General features: G+C 41.1%; 1 protein-coding gene across 1 annotated transcript in view; it reads left to right on the forward strand.

Annotated features, from left to right (window-relative positions):
• The window catches only part of ROBO2 (roundabout guidance receptor 2), an 892,879-nt gene that overhangs the window by 738,964 nt on the left and 129,690 nt on the right, over positions 1 to 24,225 (forward strand). The window contains exons 15-16 of the mRNA XM_054974970.1: positions 7,181 to 7,412; positions 17,350 to 17,474. Of these exons, the coding sequence (XP_054830945.1) occupies positions 7,181 to 7,412; positions 17,350 to 17,474 (357 nt within the window). The remainder of the gene's footprint in view (positions 1 to 7,180; positions 7,413 to 17,349; positions 17,475 to 24,225) is intronic.

Below are 24,225 nucleotides of genomic sequence, written 5' to 3' on the forward strand. Positions count from 1 at the left end.
TTTAGATGTGATTAAAGAACTTAAGGACACGAAATTGGAGCTGATTAAAGAGGTTAAAGAGGTCACACAGACAGTAAAATTGGAGCTGTCAGAAGTGAAAAAAGGTATGGAAACAATACAAAGTGAACTACAAGGAACGCAGCAGAGAGTTAAAACAGTAGAAGACGCGATGGAGAACGTAGTAGACACGCAACAAACAGAGATGAGACTGATGAGGGGAGAATGTCAGTTGCAGAAACTAAACACATGGAGAAGCAGTTACGTTTTCGTGGCTTGCCAGAAGTGGAAGGAAAGTCAGCGCAAGAACAGATGACTGAGGTGTTAGCTGAATACCTGGGGAAGGAGGAGGAGGAAGTTGTGGCTATCCTAGATGTGGCATATCGTGTGAATTCGAGAATTGCAACCCAGAGGAAATTACCAAGAGATGTGATTGTGCAGTTTACGACACGAAATATGAAAGAGAAGATTGTGACAAAACAGTTTCAAGATCCATTGGAGATTGATGGCAAGACGATTATCATAATGAAGGAATTACCCAGGTCAGTGTTATCAGATCGGAAAAAATACAAAGTGCTAATTCAGATCTTGAAGGACATGAAAATCAGGTACAGATGGGAGTTACCAGAAGGTGTGTCCTTTGAGTTTGGAGGGGCCAAAAAGCGCATCAGATCTGAGCGAGAGATGGAGCGATTTATAAGGGACAATGAAAAAGACTTACCAACAAGTCTATGAGTATGAAGTGTAAAGTTTAATCTTGGAATGTAAATGGACTAAACTCACCGAATAAGAGAAAAAATATTTTCCACTGGCTATTAAAACAAAAATGTGACATTGTTTGTTTGCAAGAGACCCATATTAGAAAGCAGGATGTAAAATATTTAAAATCAGGAAAATTGGGCAAAGAATTTGTAGCGGCCTCCAACAAGAAAAAAAGAGGAGTGGTGTTGTACATAAAAGAGGAGCTACAGCCAAAATTTGTAATGAAAGATGTGGAAGCCAGATTTATTGCAGTGGAATGTACTTGGGACTTAAAGAGAGTGTTGGTAGTCGGAGTTTATGCACCTAACGGTGCAAAGGAAAGCTTCTTTGAGGATTTGAGGAAGCAACTAGATGATCTTTCATACGACCAGATAATTCTTGCCGGAGACTTCAATGGAGTGACGAACTTGGAATTAGATAAAAAGACAACAACTGCACAAAAGAAAAGAGGACTATTACCAAAGCTCTTTTTTGACTTGATACAACAGGAGACTCTAGAAGATGTATGGAGAAGAGAATATCCTAAAAGTAGACAATTTACTTTTTACTCTGCAAGGCACTGTACACTATCAAGAATTGATATGATCTGGGCCTCAAAAGACTTAGCGTTATGGACTAAGGAGGTAGAAATAATGCCGATGGTAGGCTCAGATCATAATCCAATCATGTGGAAATTAGGGAAAAGGAGAAAAAGGAAAGCATGGAGAATAAATGAGGACTTGCTACAGGAAGGAGAGAATATGGAGATGTTGAGAAGAGAGACAAAGTTCATCATACAATACAACGTAAATAAAGAAGTACCAACTGACAAAGTTTGGGACGCTTATAAGGCGGTTATAAGGGGCATACTAATGGACTTAAATGGTAGAGCAAGAAAAAAGAAAGAGGAGAAAAGACAAGAGATTGAGGAGAAAATAAAAGCCAAAGAAATACAGTTAAAAAAGAGACCAGGGAAAAAGAAATTATATCAGGAAATTAAAATACTTCAAGAACAGTTAACAGCAATGAATAATAAGGAATTGGAGTGGAATCTTAAAAGATGGAATCAGAAAGCGTTTGAAGGTGCAAATAAACCTGGGAAGTATTTGGCATGGCAACTGAAGAAGAGAAGGGAAAAGAAAATAATAAATAGAATTTGCGAAGATAATAAAACGTATTTGGAACAGACTACCATTAGTAGAGCCTTTTACAAATTCTACGCTGTATAATAAGAAAGAGGTAAATAAAGAGTCAATAGCGTTATATTTGGAGAAAATGAAACTTCCAGTAATTTCGGAAGCTTGGAGAAATAAACTGAACAGTGAAGTAAGAGATGAGGAACTAAACAAGGCAATACAATCTGCAAATCTAGGAAAGGCGCCAGGGCCAGATGGACTTACAGCAAAATTTTATAAGGTAATGACCAACGAACTGGCACCATTCCTAAAAGAGGTGATCAATGGAGTTTTAAAGGACCAGCGGATTCCAGATACCTGGAATGAAGCGAATATATCATTGATCCCCAAAGAGGGCCAAGACTTGACTAATGTGAAAAACTACAGACCTATATCGTTACTTAACAATGATTATAAAATCTTTGCGAAGATACTGGCGGAGAGACTGAAGGGGTGGCTTTCGGAAGTCATTGAGGAGGAACAAGCAGGCTTTTTGCCAGACAGACAAATCAGAGACAATTTAAGGACAGTGATTAATGCTATTGAATATTATGACAAGCGTTGTGACAAAGAGGTTGGTTTCTTCTTTGTTGATGCTGAAAAGGCGTTTGATAATTTAAACTGGGACTTTATGTTTGCCACTATGGAAAAGCTACAATTGGGAGAAAGGTTCATTAGAGCAATTAAGGAAATTTACAGAGACCAGACTGCAGCAATTGTGGTGAATGATGAAGCGACTAAGAAATTGATTATAAGTAAAGGAACAAGACAAGGTTGCCCGTTGTCTCCACTGCTGTTCATTTTGGTATTGGAGATCCTGATGATACAAATACGACAAGATGAAGAAATTCGAGGAATTAAAATAAAGGACTATTCATACAAGGTCAGAGCATTTGCGGATGACATAATGTTAATTGTAGACGACCCATTGGAGAACATGCCAAAAGTGATAGATAAGATCAAGGAGTTCGGAGACTTGGCAGGTTTTTATATTAATAAAAAGAAGTCAAAGATACTATGCAAAAATATGACTAAGCAGAAACAACAATTGTTAACGGAAATAACGGATTGTGAAGTAACAAGCAAGGTGAAATATTTGGGAATCAAACTGACTGCTAAGAATATAGACTTATCTAAAAACAACTATGAAAAACTATGGACTCAGATAGAGAGAGATTTGATTAAAGGGAACAGACTAAATCTGTCATGGTTGGGAAGGATTGCAGCAGTTAAGATGAATGTGTTACCAAGAGTAATGTTTTTGCTACAGACAATACCAATCATCAGTGACTCTAAGCAATTTGAAAAATGGCAGAGGAAAATATCAGACTTTGTATGGGCAGGCAAGAAGCCTCGAGTGAAAATGAAAGTTTTACAAGATGCAAAGGAAAGAGGCGGAATGCAACTGCCCAATCTAAGACTTTACCATGACGCAATTTGCTTGGTGTGGTTGAAGGAGTGGATGACGCTAAAGAATAAGAAATTACTAGCCTTAGAGGGATATAAAAAAATATTTGGATGGCACGCATACTTATGGCATGACAAAGTAAAGGCGAACTCGATGTTCCTGCATCACTATATACGGAGAAGTTTATATATAATCTGGAAGAAGTATAGAATCTATTTGGAAGAAGGAACCCCTTTGTGGGTAGTTCCATATGAGGTGATAGATCCGAGAGCTGTTGATAATGAGCAACAATGTTTAACTTACAAAGAAATAACTAGAACGGAAGAATCTAAACTCAGAATAAAGACTCAGGAGGAACTATCACCTTATTATGATTGGTTCCAGTATAGACAGATTAGAGATTTATATAACTCGGACTCTGTAAAGGGAGGTATACGAACAGAAAACTCGGAACTAGAGCAGACCCTTCTTAAAGAGGACAAGAAAAGAATATCTAAGGTATACCAAGCACTGCTGAAATGGTATACTGAGGATGAAATAGTTAAAGGACAAATGGTGAAATGGGCCATAAATTTCAACAAAGAAATAACAATGGAGGCATGGGAATACTTGTGGAAGACTACAATGAAGACAACGACATGTACTAGTATTAAAGAGAACATTTACAAAATGATTTACCGTTGGTACATGACACCAAAGAAGATTGCGCTAGGGAATTTGAACACTTCTAATAAATGCTGGAAATGCAGGAAGCATGAGGGCTCCCTCTACCATATGTGGTGGACGTGTGAGGTAGCTAGGCAGTACTGGGGGGAAATAATAAGAGAAATGAGTGAGATTTTACAATTTCAAATTAATAAGAACCCAGAACTCCTGCTACTAAACTTGGGAATGGAGGGAATTCCAGCCCATCATAGGACGTTGATATTTTACATGACGGCAGCAGCTAGACTTTTGTATGCGCAAAAATGGAAAATACAAGAAGTGCCAACCATTGAAGATTGGATCCACAAATTGCTGTATATGGCAGAAATGGACAAAATGACAAGAAAATTGAGAAACCTGGACTCAGGACAGTTTAACACAGACTGGGAGAAGCTGAAACAATATTTGGAGAAGAAATGGGAGGTGGGAGGAGAACTGTGGCAGTTTGAGAACTACTCAAGTACAATAAAATGTAGAGGGGGGTGACTTTACCGGGGAGGAGAAGAGGTAAAAGAGAATTTCTAAGCAGTTATGATATTAGATTGATATATATAGAATAATAAATAGAATATTGATAGAAAACAATTAATCATAAGGGTTAACTATAAGGATTGACTAACTAATAATATTTTCTTTTTGATTCCGTACAGTGTACCAAACTGAATATGTTTATTTGAAGCTGTATATGAGTCAAATTGATTGATATCATATATAGACTTATGATTGAAGGGGAATAGAAATACTAATGTAAACAAATATAACTAAAATAGAAAGAAGAAGATAGAATGAATAACATATAGAGTATAAGTTAAACTGGTTGATTTATATGAATGTATGGTTTACATAGTTTATGATATATAGAAATATTTGAAAGTGGAATAATGAAAAATGGGATAAATTGTTTATCCATTATGGAAAAAGGGACTCATAGTCAGGGTACAGAGTATTAAAAATAGTTAAAGAAGTATTGCTTAGAATAAAGGGAGAATATATATTTGTTAGATAGAGGAATATATAAAGAGTAAGGGAAAAGGGATAAAGGGTTGGAAAACTGTTGGAAGTCAACAAAATGGGGGGGGAAGGGAGGGGGTTAGAAATTGGGAAATGGGAATATTGACTGTAATGTGTAAACATTTGATCCTAACCCAATAAATATTTTTTCAAAAAAGAAAAGAAAAGAAAAATGTTAATATCATTTCACAAATTATAGGATTGTGTGCTTGTGTGGGGGTGTGTGGAGAGGTATAACTTTGAAAGTAAGAAGAACAGGTGCCCATGGAATGAAGAAACACCAGATCCAAGGCACTAGATTGGTCTGCAAAATGTAAGGTACCCTGATGTCACCAGCACTACCGCCGCCAACTCCGTGGCACGCCCCCCGCCCCCGGCTCCCCCTCTAGTGTCTCAGTGCTCGAGGTTGTTGCCAGACCTGCCTCAATGGACATGCCAGCCCTAAGGACCATAAAAGTCAAATAATTCATCTGTTGAATATATGTATATTTAATGTGGATAAACCCTAACCTGGATGGCCTAGGCTAGCCCAATGTTATCAGATCTTGAAAGCTAAGCAGGGTGATGGGACACCATCAAGGAAGTCCAGGGTTGCTACATGGAGGCAGGCAATGGCAAACCATCTCTGAACATCTCTTGCTTTGAGAGATGCCATAAAATGAATGTGATTTGATGGCACTTGACACCATCACACCAATAAGTGGACAAACATCACAACTTACATTATTGCATTAATAATTGCATACATTAACTACTGTAGACTAAGTGTACATATGATGAGCAATTCAAAGAGCTGAAAAAGTGTTTTGTAGTAAACACTAGGTTAATAAAGGCTGTATGTCCATAAAACATTTAATTAATGAAACTCAAATGTGGGTAAAAACAATTTGTCCTGATTTACTGACTCCCTTCATTGGCAAGCAGCTGCTTAATGTTTTTCTTAAAAACACAGCTTGATTCCTTCAGTATTAACAAGCTATTATTGTGAGTTATGCTGCTCTTTCAGTGCATAAATTCCCTTAAAGTGTATCTAGAGAAGTTTCTAAAACGCAAGCTTAACATTGTTCTAACATATGTTGCAAGGTTTTTAACAATGGTAGTTTTGATAAAAAGCCTTTATGCCTTCATCTCATAAATTTGGTATCAGTTTCTTGTTTACCCTTTGTGGGTTCCCAGCCTCCTCTTTATAAGAACTTCATCCTTTGATGAAGAAGTTAATGAACAGTGTAAAGAGAGTTTAGTAAAGGTAATTGATATTGGGAAAATGTTTTAGGTCTTTAACCTTGCATTCACTCACTCTTGATATTGCCCAAACCAATATAACTGTAATGTTGGAAAATCTTTGATGAGATTAGCGAGCTATCAAGAGTACAGAAAATCCTGCTTGTAGACTCATCTTTCCAAGACTAGTATTAATCACCCAGTCAGCCAGCTCTATGTTTACACACATTCATTGATGTGCCACTTACATACTTTTATTTGGTACTTGGCTTGGCCACTCTACGGATAAATTTTTACTGATTTTTCAGGAAAAAAAGTTATATTTGCATGTATCTAAACTATGTTCAATCCTCCTAATTCTGGAAGAAAAAAAGTTTATGGACACAGTGCTGTAAATTCTGAGCAATTTTTATGGGGACTGGGATGGATGTGATGCTGTAATTCCCAGTGTGGTACCCATGGGCACCACAATGCCCACTGATGTATATCCTGTGTCCCCTCACTTCTTTCCAAACCACCTCTTCCCAAAGCTAAGAGCCAAATACCGGATTTCCTGCGCCCCATTGGATCAGGAGTGCCTCAAAAGAAATTAGAAGACATCACTTTGGGTCTGCAGGGGGTTGCTGTTTGTAAACAGCTACCTCCATGTACAAAGATGTTTGGCTTAGAACCCCCCAATATTTGAAATTGCCTTTCCAAGAGACCATTTTGTAATTGGTCCCAAACTTCAATGGCAGCCATTTTGTAGTACGCCCCATACCCTTTCTCAAAATTCCAGTGGTGTCTGCAGGTTCAACAGGGATGAGGATACCTGATATACTGCATTGTACAGTTTAATTCTCAATGGATAATAACTTAGTACAAGGAAGTCAAATTCTTCTTTGATATACTGGTAGAAATGTTTGTGTTAATATTGTTTTAGGTTGATCGCCAATCCCAATTCATTCAAGGTTATAGAGTCATATATCGCCAGACATCGAGCCTACCCTCTCCAACTGCATGGCAGACTCTGGAAGTCAAAGTTCCCACTGAGCGTGGTGCTGTCCTAGTGAACTTGAAAAAAGGAGTTACATATGAAATTAAAGTTCGGCCATATTTCAATGAGTTCCAAGGAATGGACAGTGAAGCAAAATCTGCCCGAACCACTGAAGAAGGTTAGTGAGGCTGTATCATAATATCATGATAAGCTACAATTAAACTTTGATTGGGCAGGAATACAACTAACTGGCATCTGTGCTTGTGCATAGCTCTAACTCTTCACATGTCTCTCCTACTTGCACGTGTACAGTTCAGCACAAGTCTGGTCGAATTCCAGTTCATCATGTCATCTGAATGCAGGGACCTTTGGGGTTTGTTTACTCCACACAAACTGAGTTTCTAAATTGGAATTAAACTAAAGTTTATATTCCTAGAGTAGATGGAACAAACATACAAAACAGCAAGATCTGGGAATCATGCTGGGATGCTCCATAAAAGCTTGGTGAAGGAAGAGACAAATTCCATGTTAGGATTTTACTAGGAAGAACTGAAAATAAACATCCATTATAATGCCCTTATATAAATTAATGGTACAGATTTATATATACAGGTTTGGTTGCCTTGAATCAAAAGGCATAGTATAGAGCTAAGCAAGATATAGGCAAAAATTATCAGGGTTCCATTCAGAAAGGCTAAAGCTTTGGGGAACATCTTAATTTAGGAAAAAGATGGCTATCTGATGCTGGGCTGGAGGGAGAACAGACCTAAAAGATGTTTATAAAATTATGAATAAAAAGAAGGAAATGTGTCTCCTTCTCCATAATAATAGAAATCAGGCCTATTGTATTAAGTGTTAGTGGTAGTAGATGCAAGATAAACAAAAGGAAGGGGGGTTGTACAAAGAATCATTAACTTGTCTAATTCATTGTCAAAAGAAGTACTGATGATGCAGTAGATAACTGTACCCACCATAGTCAGTGCAGGTATACTTCGGAATATTTGTTCCTTGGGATATAAACAACGAGGGAAGGATGTTTTTTCTTCGTGTCCTTCTTGTGAAAATTCTTTCTAGGTCTTATGAGAAACAATACTAGATTAGATGGACCCTTGGTCTGACAAAGCTGTGCTGCTCTTAGTTTCTGTGTTCAAACACAGCCAAGTTAAACAAGATTTAACCTAACCTTCACCCAGTAGTGTAGCATCATTTGCTTATGCATATATTTGCTATTTACTTATTTAATCTGTTTTTATTAATGTAAAGTCAGGAGCTGCTAAATTAGAAAGGGAGGGGGGAAATACCCTCTATTTTTCTATTCTAATTCAGTGATATGCTTAAGAAATGAGTAAGTTTCACTGACAATCTCCCTCTGTGTATAGATTACCATGTAACCTCCTTTGAGAAAAACGACTTCTTGTGGAGTAACTTCTAAAAGAGTAACTGATTGTCCCGGCCTACAATTATGTTAAACTCACAGCGCATGAGCCATTGTGTAGGTTCATGTAACCTTCAGTCCCTCTGCCTGTTGGTGTCTCCTTCAGTGCAGCAAAAGACTATAATAAATTGTACTGTCAACAGTTAAATGTCAGGTGCTATTTTTTTTTAATGTGAAGTATGTATGTGCTTGTGTAGCAAACTGTAGGCTTATATCGGAAAAATGCTTCATTCAAAAGGTGTCATTCTGTGATGATTTTCTTTAATTATCTTTGTAATGATAATTATGGGTTTATTTATTTGCAAATCTAATCTCTAATGGATTTTCATATTAATGAATATTGTTCACTTATCAGAGAAAATCAGGGCAATCTTAAGTGTTACATTTCATGCATTGATGTATGATTCTTTGGGGGGGGGGAGAAATAAATGTTTTTCAGTAGGAAGAAACTATTGTTAAAAATATTTTGTAAGTATGATATGAATTCTGTACTTTTTCCATATCAGGATGTGTATTTCTAGTAAAGGCAAAGACTTAAGTATCTAATTTTTCGAGGAACTGAATTTTAGAGGAAATATTTCTTCTGAGGCTTAACCCTAAAAATCAATTTTATCACAGATTCCACCCCCCCCCCCCTTTCCTGAAGTCTAGACATTTGTCATGATTCAATATCCATTCATCTCCTACCTCTTTGGCCTTGTGAAAGTAACAAATGGAATTCTGCTTGGTTGTGTCTGGAAAAGATGAGCAGCGATTTGGGTGCTTTAATATCTGTGGGAAGGAGCTGAGCACTGGAATAATTGACCTGTCAAGAATCAGGCATGGTGTTCTCCACAAGTCAGCAGCAAGGGAAATGAGAGAACGGTTTAAAAATGTTATTTTTCAGTGTGGTCCATTTAATAACTGCAATACTGTCAGAGAAGTGGTTTAATTTATATTATAGTGTCAGCTTTTAAAGTGGAGTTATTGAACATGAAAAGATAGAATGGTTAGATTACATAGAACTATATATGCATGTATATGTAGGCAAACGTTAAAAAAGACCACAGTGTTAAAAGAAATTCAAATTCCTAGATCCATGTTACAGTGTCAGCAGCAGATCTTTTAAATACTGAAAATTACTTCCAATTTCTTGGAGAGGCCTACAAGAAGACTTCTAGAATACCAGACTGTTTTCCAGATCCAAATATCCATATATCAAGTGAGCATATTATTACTAAAATATAAAATTATTCATTAATTTCTGTAAAGTTGCATACTACCACAAACCTAGCAGCCATGTGTTACATGTGTTTATTGGAAAGAAGAACATGGAAACAGATCCTGTAATCTTTCTTTGTAAATAGGATGTACATGCTAAAACCTGACAAATTTGGAGAAAGTCTGCTTCTTTCTCTTCCATTGCATGGCCATAATTCATAGATATTCTTAGGTCGTACATTGATACCACTGCCTTTTCCTTTTCTCTTAAAATTCCCCCTTAGTGTGTAAAAACTCTGCTAAGGGTACAAAGGCAAAAATCATGATGTTGTATGAAGCTAGTTAAGTAGTTATCTGGGTTGTGAACCATCTTCCTCTAGTTCCTTTAGTCAGTTTTCAAAGTGGTGTACAGCTTTACAAGAATACAAATGATAAAGCAAACACTAAAAACAAATATCAATAAAACACACAAACCAAAGGTTTGACCCTTAAGAGCTGAACAGAACAAAGTTTTTCCTTTTTCCACTCATATCTAACAAAGGGAGATCTGACTCTCATACCCTAGAAATCTATTTTTTTTTTTGAAAAATTTTTATTGGGTTAGAATCCATTATTTCCACATTTACATTCAATTTTCCCCAATTTTTTCATCTCTAACCCCCTCCCTTTCCCCCCCTTTTTGTTGACTTCCAGCAGCTTTCCAACCCTTTGTCCCGTTTCCCTTACTTTTATTAGCTTCCTCTATCTAAAACAAATATATATTCTCCATTATTCTAAGCAGTACATCCTTAACTATTTTTAACATTATATGCCCAAACTGTAAGCCTTTGTTTCCATCTTAGATAAACAATTTATCCCAATTTTTCAATTTCAGGTATTTCTATATATCATAAACCATATAGATCATACATTCGTTTATATCAAACAATTTGACTTATTCTCTATATATATTACTCATTCTATCTTTTTATAATAGTTCTATATATCTCTCCTCACGTAGTCAATCAATTTGACCCATCTATATCTTCAGACATTCAGTTTGGTACAAAACTTGTCAGAAAAAAAAGAAAATATTGTTAGTTAATCGCTCCTTATATTTAGTCCTTATAATTAATTATTTTCTCTATGTTCTGTTTGTTAACCTATATATATCTATATATATGTCAATCTATTAATCTGACTGCTTATTAATTCACATTTATCTCTTCTCCCCCCGGTAAAGTCTCCCCCCTCTACTTCAATACTTCAGTAGTTCTCAAACTGCCACAGTTTTCCTCCCACCTCCCATTTCTTCTCCAGGTATTGTTTCAGCTTCTCCCAGTCTGTGTTGAACTGCCCTGAGTCCAGAACTCTCAATTTTCTTGTCATCTTGTCCATTTCAGCCATATACAGCAATTTGTAAGTCCAATCTTCAATAGTTGGCACTTCTTGTACTTTCCATTTTTGCGCATACAAAAGTCTAGCTGCTGCTGTCATATAAAATATCAACGTCCTGTGTTGGGCTGGAGTTCCCTCCATTCCCAAGTTCAGTAGCAGGAGTTCTGGGTTCTTATTAATTTGAAATTGTAAAATTTCACTCATTTCTCTTATTATTTCCCCCCAGTACTGCCTGGCTACCTCACACGACCACCACATATGATAGAGGGAGCCCTCATGCTTCTTACATTTCCAGCATTTATTAGAAGTATTCAAATTCCCTAGCGCAATCTTCTTTGGTGTCATGTACCAACGATAGATCATTTTATAAATGTTCTCTTTAATATTAATACATGTCGTTGTCTTCATTGTAGTTTTCCACAAGTATTCCCATGCCTCCATTGTTATTTCTTTATTAAAGTTTATAGCCCATTTCACCATTTGTGTTTTAACTATCTCATCCTCGGTATACCACTTCAACAGTACTTGGTATACCTTGGATATTCTTTTCTTATCTTCTTTAAGAAGGGTCTGCTCTAGTTCCGAATTCTCTATTCGTATACCTCCCTTTACAGAGTCCGAATTATATAAGTCTCTGATCTGTCTATACTGGAACCAATCGTAGTTAGGTGATAGTTCCTCTTGTGTCTTTATTCTAAGTTTGGATGCTTCAGTTTTAGTTATTTCTTTATACGTTAAACATTGTTGTTCATTATCAACAGCTCTCGGGTCTATCACCTCATATGGAACCACCCACAAAGGGGTTCCTTCTTGTAGATAAATTCTGTACTTCTTCCAGATTATGTATAGACTTCTCCGAACAAAGTGATGCAGGAACATCGAGTTGACCTTTACTTTGTCATGCCATAAATATGCGTGCCATCCAAATATTTTTTTATATCCCTCTAGGGCTAATAGTTTCTTGTTCTTTAATGTCATCCATTCTTTCAACCAAACTAGGCAGATTGCATCATGATAAAGTCTCAGATTGGGCAGTTGCATTCCGCCTCTTTCCTTTGCATCTTGTAAAACTTTCACTTTCACTCGAGGCTTCTTGCCTGCCCAAACAAAATCTGATATTTTCCTCTGCCATTTTTCAAATTGTTTGGAGTCTCTGATGATTGGTATTGTCTGTAGCAAAAACATTACTCTTGGTAACACATTCATCTTAACTGCTGCAATCCTGCCCAACCATGACAAATTCAATCTATTCCATTTAATCAAGTCTCTCTCTATCTGAGTCCATAGTTTTTCATAATTGTTTTTGAATAGATCTATGTTCTTTGCAGTTAATTCGACTCCCAAATATTTCACTTTACTTGTTACTTCACAATCCGTTGTTTCCATTAACAATTGTTGTTTCTGCTTAGTCATATTTTTGCATAATATCTTTGACTTCTTTTTGTTAATGAAGAAACCTGCCAAGTCTCCAAACTCCTTGATCTTATCTATCACTCTTGGCATGTTCTCCAATGGGTCCTCTACAATTAACATTATGTCATCCGCAAATGCTCTGACCTTGTATGAATAGTCCTTTATTTTTATTCCACGAATTTCATCATCTTGTCGTATTTGTATCATCAGAATCTCCAATACTAAAATGAACAACAATGGAGATAACGGGCAACCTTGTCTTGTTCCTTTACTTATCGTCAATTTCTTGGTCAATTCATCATTCACCACAATTGCTGCAGTCTGGTCTCTATAAATTTCCTTAATTGCTCTGATGAATCTTTCTCCCAATTGTAGCTTTTCCATAGTGGCAAACATAAAGTCCCAGTTTAAATTGTCAAACGCTTTTTCAGCGTCAACAAAGAAGAAACCAACCTCTTTGTCACAACGCTTGTCATAATATTCAATAGCATTGATCACTGTCCTTAAGTTGTCTCTTATTTGTCTGTCTGGCAAAAAGCCTGCTTGTTCCTCCTCTATGACTTCCGAGAGCCACCCCTTCAATCACTCCGCCAATATCTTCGCAAAAATTTTATAGTCATTGTTGAGTAGCGATATAGGTCTATAATTTTTCACATTAGTCAGGTCTTGGCCCTCTTTTGGGATCAATGATATATTCGCTTCACTCCAAGTTTCTGGAATCCTTTGATCCCTTAAAACCCCATTCATCACCTCTTTTAGGAATGGTGCCAGTTCATTAGCCATTGTCTTATAGAATTTAGCCGTAAGTCCATCTGGCCCTGGCGCCTTTCCTAGATTTGCAGATTGTATTGCCTTGTTTAGTTCCTCATCTCTTACTTCACTGTTCAGTTTATTTCTCCAAGCTTCCAAGATTTCTGGAAGTTTGGTTTTCTCCAAATATGACGCTATTGATTCTTTGTTTACTTCTTTTTTATTATACAGCTTAGCGTAAAATTTATAAAAGGCTCTACTAATGGTAGCCTGCTCCAAATACGTTTTGTTATCTTCGCAAATTTTATTTATTATCTTCTTTTCCCTTTTCTTCTTCAATTGCCATGCCAGGTACTTCCCAGGTTTATTAGCACCCTCAAACGCTTTTTGATTCAGTCTTTTGAGATTCCACTCCAATTCTTTATTGCTCATTGCTGTTAGCTGTTCTTGAAGTATTTTAATTTCCTGGTATACCTTCTTTTTCCCTGGTCTCTTTTTTAGCTGTATTTCTTTGGCTTTTATTTTCTCCTCAATCTCTTGTCTTTTCTCCTCTTTCTTCTTTCTTGCTCTACCATTTAAGTCCATTAGTATGCCCCTTACAACCGCCTTGTAAGCATCCCAAACTTTATTGGTTGGTACTTCTTTATTCACGTTGTATTGTATAAAAAACTTTGTCTCTCTTCTCAGTATTTCCATATTCTCTCTTTCCTGTAACAAGTCCTCATTTATTCTCCATGCTTTCCTTTTTCTCTTTTTTCCAAATTTCCACATAATTGGGTTGTGATCTGAGCCTACCATAGGCATTATTTCTACCTCCTTAGTCCATAATGCTAAGTCTTTTGAGGCCCAGATCATATCAATTCTTGATAATGTAGAATGCCTTGCAGAATAAAAAGTAAACTGTCTGCTTTTAGGATATTCTCTCCTCCATACATCTTCAAGAGTCTCTTGTTGAATCAACTCAAAAAAAAGCTTTGGTAATAGTCCTCTTTTCTTTTGTGCCGTTGTAGTCTTTTTGTCTAGTTCCAAGTCTGTCACTCCATTGAAGTCTCCAGCAAGAATTATCTGGTCGTATGCAAGATCGTCTAAATGCTTCCTTAAATCCTCAAAGAAGCTTTCTTTTGCACCGTTAGGTGCATAAAGTCCGACTACCAACACTCTCTTTAAATTCCAAATACATTCCACTGCTACAAATCTAGCTTCCACATCTCTCATAACAAATTTTGGCTGTAGCTCCTCTTTTATGTACAACACCACTCCTCTTTTTTTCTTGTTGGAGGCCGCTACATATTCTTTGCCCAATTTTCCAGATTTTAAATATTTTACATCCTGCTTTCTGATATGGGTCTCTTGCAAACAAACAATGTCACATTTTTGTTTTAGTAGCCAGTGAAAAGTATTTTTCCTCTTATTCGGTGAGTTTAGTCCATTTACATTCCAAGATAATACTTTACACTCCATACTCATGATCTTGTTGGTAAGTCTTTTTCATTGTCCTTAATAAATCGCTCCATCTCTCGCTCAGATCTGATGCGTTTTTTGGCTCAGATCTGATGCGTTTGAGGACACTCCTTCCGGTAACTCCCATCTGTACCTGATTTTCATGTCCTTCAAAATCTGAATTAGCACTTTATATTTTTTCCGGTCCAGTAACACTGATCTGGGCAGTTCCTTCATTATAATAATCGTCTTGCCATCAATCTCCAATGGATCTTGAAACTGTTTTGTCACAATCCTCTCTTTCATATTTCGTGTTGTAAACTGCACAATCATATCTCTTGGTAGTTTCCTCTGGGTTGCTATTCTCGAATTCACACGGTATGCCACATCTAGGATAGCCACAACTTCCTCCTCCTCCTTCCCCAGGTACTCAGCCAACACCTCAGTCATCTGTTCTTGCGCTGACTTTCCTTCCACTTCTGGCAAGCCACGAAAACGTAGCTGCTTCTCCATATGTTTAGTTTCTGCAACTGACATTCTCCCCTTCACCAATCTCATCTCTGTTTGTTGCGTGTCTGCTAAATTCTCCATCGCGTCTTCTACTGTTTTAACTCTCTGCTGCGTTCCTTGTAATTCACTTCGTATTGTTTCCATACCTTTTTTCACTTCTGACAGCTCCGATTTTACTGTCTGTGTAACCTCTTTAACCTCTTTTATCAGCTCCAATTTCGTGTCCTTAAGTTCTTTAATCATATCTAAAAGTTTTTTGTCCAGGTTTTTATCCAGGTTTTCTATTGCCGATTGCCACTCTTTTTTTGACATCGTGGGGCTTGCTTTAGCTCGCTCCCACGAATCCGCTCTCTTCCTTAACTCCGTGGCGTAAAATTTAACGTTTTTCTATTTTAAATGTCCCGGTCTTCTTATAGAAATTAAATTTTAAAGAGTCCAAAATGTCGGGCGTCTTTTCTCTATGGTTTCTCTATGATTTTGTAATCCAAGATGGCCTACTTCCTCTTCCGCTGAAGCCGCGACCCTTCCCCTTTCAAAAATGGCGATTCCCTACTTCCTGCCCTCCAGCAAGGGCCGCTTCTCTCCAGCCACTCTATTGTTATTACGCACTTCCTGTCTCCCGTCTTCCCACAGCAGATCTCGCGATGGTGTCTTTTTCTCACAGCTCCAAAGCCACAGGTATTCAAAACAATAGTCCCATTTCTTTAATAACTTCTTTAAACTTAGTCTCTTTTTAAATTCGATTCCTGCCGAGTCTTCCCCTCCTTTTCACTAGTCTGTTGCAGTTTAAAAATCTACTTTTTTTCCTCTCTGTTTTTATCAATCTGTCCCGTCTCAGAAGATAATGATCTTTACCTTCTCTTCACTTTTCTCGGGTTGTAATCGCTGTTTCGATTTTAAGTTCTCCTCTCAGCTTCTTCCCCCAATCGATGCTTGGGTATGTAGGTCTTATGCCAGCCGAATTGGCCCCAAAACTGCCGCAGAGATTATAGCCGACCCGTCGCAAGGTGGGACCTCAAGGATCGGGGGGAGACTCGTGGTGTAGAGCCCCCCCTCGTCCGAGATCTAGCTCACCCTAGGGTCTTGAGCGTTCTTTGCCTGCTCCCCGCCTGAGAGCAGTCGGCCGCGGGCTATTTTCACCCCACCGGCCGGTTAAAACGGCAGTCCGGTCAGCTCCGCAAGTGGAGCTGCGTTAGACCTCCATGGATCCCAAACAGGAAGTCTCATACCCTAGAATTCTTTTTTTCATACCCTAGAAATCTAGTTGGATCTAGATGCTACTGGACCCAAATCTTGTGCTTCTACTACAGACCAACACAACTAACCACCTGAAATAAGGTTTTTCTCAAGTTCCTAAAATAGGAAAGTCGAAGAGTCTAATCTATTTAGAAAAGTCTAATCTATTTCGTCAAGCTACTGAAAAAAACCTCTGCTCTCAGTGGATGCCAACTCTGCATATGCAGAAAGATGGTCACTGGAACACAGTATCATTAACAGAAATTAAAGTCATATGGGCGTTTTGAGGCATCTGAAATCTACTATATACTATAAACTTGAGAACCACATGAGCTTTGTAATCTAAGAACCAATTTCACAGATGAATTATATTAAGCAGCATAAAATTAAAAACAAATTGTATATTAAATAGAATATTCTATTTGAAATAGAGTACGTCTAGCAATAATCGAGTTGTATACTCATTTTGCATTGGGGCTTCATTTAACACTGGCTCAAACCCAGGAGAAGCCTGATTTTGTCAGATCTCAAAAGCTAAGTAGGGTTGGCCTTAGTTAGTAATTGTGGGGGAGACCTCCAACGAAAACCATGGTTGCAGAGGCAGGCAATGGCAAACCATTGCTGTTAGTCTCTTGCCTTGAAAACCCAGCAGGGGTCACCATGAGTCAACTAGGACTTGATGGCACTTTCTACCACCATGAATGTGGTAATAAAGAATTTTTTTTCAATTTCTTCAATCTCTTGTCTGATACAGCTCCAAGTGCCCCTCCACAGTCTGTTACTGTCTTGACAGTTGGAAACCATAACAGCACCAGTATCAGCATTTCCTGGGATCCTCCACCTTCAGATCACCAAAATGGGATAATTCAAGAATACAAGGTATGAAATATAGCATAGGAATGAAATATTTAATTTAAATTGTGCTTGAGAGACACGTGCATAACTCTAACCAATGAGCTTGTATGATAAGACAAGTAATTGAGAAGTTCAAGCGGTTGTCCACAACGTATGTCATAGCTCAACATTACCTATTTTTGTTAGTTTTGACAATATGTAACAAGCACCTATATACCTGCAAGTATATGTTCATGAGCACAGAATGTTCTTTTATAAAAAGTTTCAACATCTTGGAAGGAAAAAGATGCCTGCTTACTATCACTGAAGAGCGTGAGCCTTCTGATGATTGTTGGATTCATTTCTGCTGATGCAAATTCATTGCCCTTGAAATAGTCCAAGCCACAGGAGGGTTTTAGCTTTCCTTTGAGCAGTGTTTCTGTCTAAAAAGAAGCAATTTCCTCTAGGCACAAGACTTTTTATTCACACAGTGAAGCTTTAAAATTCTTTTCCTAGTGGCTCCTCTTTTGCTGTGTTGCCACCTTCTTTTGAACTTTGTCCCAGTTTAGAAGGATCTCGTGATCAGTTCCAGCCTTTGACATTTTTTGCACCAGAAGCAAAAAGTTAAAGTGGCACCCTCACCTCTTGTTACCCTGCTTACGACTCAAGCTCACTGTTTTTAACTATGCACAGAGATTGAACTGAGAGCTTGAGATGTGGCATACTCTTAATAATCTGTTACCTGAAGCAGCTACACAGTATTGCTGCATGATAAGACTGGCCCAGCTTCACTTGAGGGCAGGCAAACAACTATTATAAAAACAAACTCTAAAGATTCTACTGGGCATACAGAGAAATCTGAAAAATCACAGGTTATGGCCAAATTGGTCATTAACTGCACATTTGAAAAAATCCTCTTACAGTGGTTCTTGTGGCTTTAGAAAGGTGTTCATTATTTCTTATTTCCACAGATAAGTATGTCATAAGATACTAAATTCACAGAGAATATTAACTTGCATATGTTCAGAGCATTTCTGATGTCGAGTCTATACAGCATCTCCATTCTTTTTAAGAAGCTCCATTAATTCTTGCAGGGGAGGTATGGAGATTTTTATAGCAGGTGGTTGTATGTATTGTATGGTTGGTTTATTTAATTGCTTCCTGAATACACATGACAACATCAACACATTCTGGATAGTATTACTTCTGCTTCACGAGCATGGGAAACACAACTGCTTTCTGGTGAGATGGCTAATTGCCCTGGCATGTGTTATCTGTCAGTATGGCCATCTGCTGACTTGGGTACTGCTTGTTCCTTCCACATTTGTATTCCTTTATGTGTGAAGCCACTTAAAGAAACAGAAATTGGGGAGTCTATACTTCAAGAAGTTTTGTAGATGTTGAAGCACACTTGTACACCTACCCTTTTATATTAGGGAGAAAGAGGCAATAAGAGAGTTATACGTTCTGTTAACCATCTGACATGTAGAGCCTGTTCCACTGTCTCCAGTTTACAGTCGTGTACCCCTACTTGACTGTTTTCATGACTCAGAACATTGCTTACATCATTTGACCAGTATCACTGTTCCTTGGTACTGTAATTTCACAGATGAACACATGATTTCTTGAGAGCCCTTGAGTGCTACTTAATGTATTTTTGAATATTTGGATAATTGAATACATACCTATTTTCAGCTAAAAAAAGAATTCTTCCAATTTTCTCCAATTCCTGCCATGTCTGTCAAAAAATACATGAATCAAACATAAGGAAATGCCTTGAAACAATCTATTTGTCCCCCCATTCGGAATGAAGAGACAGACACCAGGCTTGGATGAAAAGGGCCATTTATTGACCAACAACAACTTAAGAACAGCAAGAGAATAACTAGCAGTACAGGCCAAGCCAAGGGGTCAACTGGACCTCCTCCTCGGCCTGTCTGGGCAAACACCCCTGCCCCAGGCGCAAGCCATCCAAGAGCGTGGCTTTAACCTGGCTGACCAGGCAAGTGGTTCCCGCCTTAAAGCTCCATAACCCCCAAACCATAAGGCCCTGAGGGAAGGACTTTTACAGGAGGTCCCATGGGCAGTCTGCCCTCTCAGCTGGCAGCTGTGATGCTTGCCAGCCAATCCCGGACAGACCCCCATTCCCCAGCAATAGGGAGGTGCCACCGGGTGATCACCAGCCCGCTCTGCCTATCCCAACTAACCTGCCAATAACCAGGCAAAACTCTAACTTAACCACAACAGCTAACTAACCAGCAGTACAAGGTAGGCAAAAAACACCCCTTCCCATGGAGCCAATTTGGGAAGGAGTGAAAAAAATCCTATCTGGCCCTGTAAAAACAGCGACCAGCTAATCCTGCACTGCATAGGGTGAGGTGGGTGGGTCAAGATTTCTGCAACAGCTGCAGCAGTGGGGAGGTGGAGCCGGCCTTTATAGGCCCTGGCCCCGCCCCCACCAGATCCCCGAATGCCCGGGAAAATGCTGTCCTTTCTCCCTCGGTGCAGGGAGACAAATGGCGGCACCCAGGTGATCGTGCTTTGTGCATCCTGGGAGTGCCGTTTTGTCCCCCCATTCGGAATGAAGAGACAGACACCAGGCTTGGGTGAAAAGTGGCCATTTATTGACCAAAAACAACTTAAGAATGGCAAGGGAATAACTAGTGGTACAGGCTGAGCCAAGGGGTCAACTGGACCTTCTCCTCAGCCTGTCTGGGCGAACACCCCCTGCCCCAGGCGCAAGCCATCCAAGCGCATGATTTTAACCCAGCCGGCCAGGCAAGTAGTTCTCCCCTTAAAGCTCCATAACCCCCAAACCGTAAGGCCCTGAGGGAAGGAATTTTACAGGGGGTCCCACGGGCAGTCTGCCCTCTCAGCTGGCAGCTGTGAAGCCTGCCAGCTGATCCCAGACAGATCCCCATTCCCCACCAATGGGGAGGTGCCACCGGGTGATCACTGGCCCACTCTGCCTACCTCAACTAACCTGCCAATGCAAGGGCCAAGCCTCTGCTTAGGCCCTCGCACCCCATAACTGCTGCAGCGCTAACCATAACCCTTGCCGTGACTTGGTCAAAAATATATCGTTGCTCTTCACCGAAAGGTGTACACCATCACCCCTGTAGAGGTCAGCGAAATAATCCCTTATCTGAGGGTGGGGTAGAAAGATCCCCAAGCCGGCAGCCAAAGCTTTCTTCATGCCCTTATTGGCCTTACACCTGGCTCTCTCAATAGCATCACGATCCAACGCCTCACACCATACCCTATGAGGGAGAATGGTGGACCAAATTATCAATATCCCGGGCTACTGCTCAGCTATATAACGCAAGTCCACCTGCGTTTGCAGGGAGAGAGCTTTGCCCTTCACTAAATCTAAGTCATTCCCACCCCGGTGAATGACAAGAAAATGAGGTGGAGGCACACTCCTCCCCCCAAACAAGAGTGGCAGCAGGCTCGGCCACCAAAGGCTCCAACAGCCCTGCCACTTAACCATGGCCCAGCGACTGAGCCCAAGCTGGGACCCAATTGGTGACCTGATGGGCGGCCCAGAAGACCATGCAGTGTCCGCATATGAAGATCCCACACCTCCCATGGCGAACCACAGCACCTAAGAAGAAAGAACAATTAGACATTGGTCCATGAAAGCCTTGGCAGGGGGTGCACATACCCCCAATAAGCAGACAGCCACCACCTACCAACCTTCTGAATGGCTGCCATGCGGTAGCCCATTCTGGCTGCTGTTGAGGCCGACCCAATCCGGAAGGAATGGGTACAAAACTTGACCCCTTCTAGACCTAATTTACAAAGGGCCCTCTCCATCACCGACCAAAACTGGTACCGAGTGAGAGGGGTCCCATCGCTATGATGGAACAAAATTCCATCTCCACTACCCCTGAGATCCAAGTATATATGCAAGGCCTGGAACAGACATAACCCTAACTCGTTGCAAGGGCCCAGCTGAACCAGGGACCCACGCTGGTGATGGTCAGTCTTGGATCGCCACAACTGGATGATAACCCCATCAACGTCGAAGTGCAAATCCTGTACTGCAAGTGCCTGGCCCGACTGGTCAGCGTGCGACTGGGCCACCAGCTCACTCACCCTGAGGCCCCCCAAAAAGGCTGTTAGGGATGCTGCATGGAAGAGCGCCACCTCATAGTCTGATAAACACACCCATTTCCACACAGAAACCAAGCCATGGAGGATGGAAGGGGAGATGGGCTGCCTGTCATCGGACCTAGCCCCAGCCTCCCTGGCCCAACCCTCCAACATTTTCCTTACCCGGAAATCCCCAGTAGCCTCAGGCAAGCCTTGAGGCAAAGGTCAAGGCAGCCAACAAGCCCCTAAGGGACTTGACAGACAAGCCTGATCCCCTACGCTCCATGCAGAACTGAATATTGTGTTCTGCTGGGATAGGCCATACTTGCTCCAGGTTCGCATCCTGGCAAAAAACTGCGAATTGCCTCACTGCATGATCATATGATTTCTGGGTACTGGGGGCGATGGCTAAATGGATAGCTCTGTATGTCTCTACCCTCCAAGATTCCACAGTTCCAGGGGCATCTTGGCAGGCTGGATATTGGCCTCAGGGGCAAGTTGACAAAAACGTTCCATCTGCTGGTGAGACAAAGCGTCCACCATACCATTGTCAATGCCAGGAACGTGTTTCGCCCTGAATAAAATGTTCAGCCAAAGGCACCGGAGGGTAAAGGCCCAGACCAGTCGTATTACCCGGGGGGACCGGGATGTGAGAGAATTGACTGCGTGCACAACTGCTAAATTGTCACATCAAAAGTGGACTGCATGGTTGGCCAGTTCATTCCCCCGCAGCCAGAGAGCCACCAGAATTGGAAAAAGTTCCAAAAAGGTAAGGTCTTTGGTAAGAACACCATCCTGCCAATCGACTGGCCATTGCTCAGTACACCAGCACACCGAATGGCATAACCCTGTAAAGTACAACCCCCAAAGAGGTTGGCTGGTAATAAGGCCCCAGGGAGTAGGGAGGCCAAACCAATTGCGGAGGCACTACCACCTGACCTGCCACCAGGCTGCTCACTGCGCCCGTAACAGGAGCTGAAGCTGTGGAAAAAGCTCCCCCGACAGGCTGCCAGGGCCATGCTTGCTGGCCCCACACTGGCCACAAACCCGCCCCCAGCATAGTTGGGTAGCAAGGTTGACCCTTCCAAGATGAACAACCAGGCTGGGAGGCCGCCTGCTGCACATTAGGCTGCTGCCCGGCACCAACCCCCCCACTGCCCGAGCATTTCCGACGTGGACTTACCCTCAGTCTCTGGAGGATCAACCACCACCATCACCGGTGGTATAACAGAAGCCCAGCTGGCATCCACCTCAGCTCCACTGCCAGTCATGGCTGCCTCCTGGTCTTCTGTGTGGCCGCCAGCCGCCACCGAAGAATCTTCAAGAGCAGACAAACGATTAATTATATCCCTATGGAACGTGATAGCAGAAACTTTCCTGGCTGACCTATTACTCCTGCTGCCAGTAGCCTTCATTGGTGTCACCCCTCTGGCCCACTCAAGCGCAGCCAATTTATCCAAAATTTCCTGCCTGCCCTTGGCCACTTCATCTTCGTCAGAAGACGAGTCAGACTGAAGTGCCCGCTTAGCTGGGGGTCTCTTAGCTGGCTGCTTGCCCTTGCTAGGGCCACTGCCCTTCTTAGGAGGCATAGTGCATCTGGTAACACTCCCCAGCCAACCTTTCAAAGAAAAGCGCTGCCTCACAGCCTAACCACTTAACCACTATGCCACAGCAGCTACCTTTTACAAGTTACTTATTTAAAGATATTGTTGGTATTATTATCCAGGTATTCCTCCCTTTACCTTATTTCTCCCTTTGCCGCAACTAATGCAACACTACTGCTCAGAAGCAAGGCAGCCAAGAAAGGAGGAGGAGGGGGTGCCACACTCACCCAAGCCCAAGTACCGAGGCCCAGTAAGTCATATGCAGGCAACAGAAAATGGCCACCCAAGCAGCCCAGCAACAGAAATGGCCGCCTTCCAAGCTAATAATCCCCCCTTCTTTTTTTTTTTGAAGTAATAAGGCAGAATGTAGTGTTGCCCAATAAAGGGAAAGAAAGGCACCAAAGCTCTCACCCTGCCGCCCTGGGCCCACAAATACACCCTCAGGGTAAATCTTTTAAGTAGAATGAGGGCCAAATATCCCCCTACTAGCCAAAAGCAGAAGCCCAAAGCCTCCCAATGTTGGGAGGCAAGCGTCCCAACGTTTGCACAATCCCCTGCAGGTACAGGCCGTGCCACCAAGAATGCCCCCCCCCGGCAAAGCCCCACTTAGCCTGCCACCCAAAGGATACCAGAAGATCCACAGCACCCCTGACAGGGGCTGCCCCACCGCTGCTGTCCCCCGCAGCCACGTGAGCCTCGCCGCCGCTTGAGCCTTGCTGCCGGGATGTCCACACCGCTCCAAGGGAGAGCAGGTGGGGAAAGGTGTGCGCTGCTGCGCACGCATGAGCCTTGCCGCCCAATGAGCTCCGCCACCGCGCAAGCTGCCAGTGGGCTAAAATGCACGCTGCTGAACAGCCGAGCAATGAAGGGTGCAAAGCCGTGCTGAACGCAACTGCGCTGCTCCCTTCACAGCAGAAAGCTGAGGCCAGAGAATACACCTATGTCCTCGAGCTTTCTGCAATGGCTGCAGCAGTGGGGAGGCAGAGCTGGCCTTTATAGGCCCTGGCTCTGCCCCCACCAGATCCCCAGATGCCCAGGAAAATGCCATCCTTTCTCCCTCTGTGCAGGGAGACAAATGGCGGCACCCGGGTGATCGC

The sequence above is a fragment of the Eublepharis macularius genome, chromosome 3, assembly GCF_028583425.1.
Source record: "Eublepharis macularius isolate TG4126 chromosome 3, MPM_Emac_v1.0, whole genome shotgun sequence".
In the NCBI taxonomy this organism is placed as follows: domain Eukaryota; kingdom Metazoa; phylum Chordata; class Lepidosauria; order Squamata; family Eublepharidae; genus Eublepharis; species Eublepharis macularius.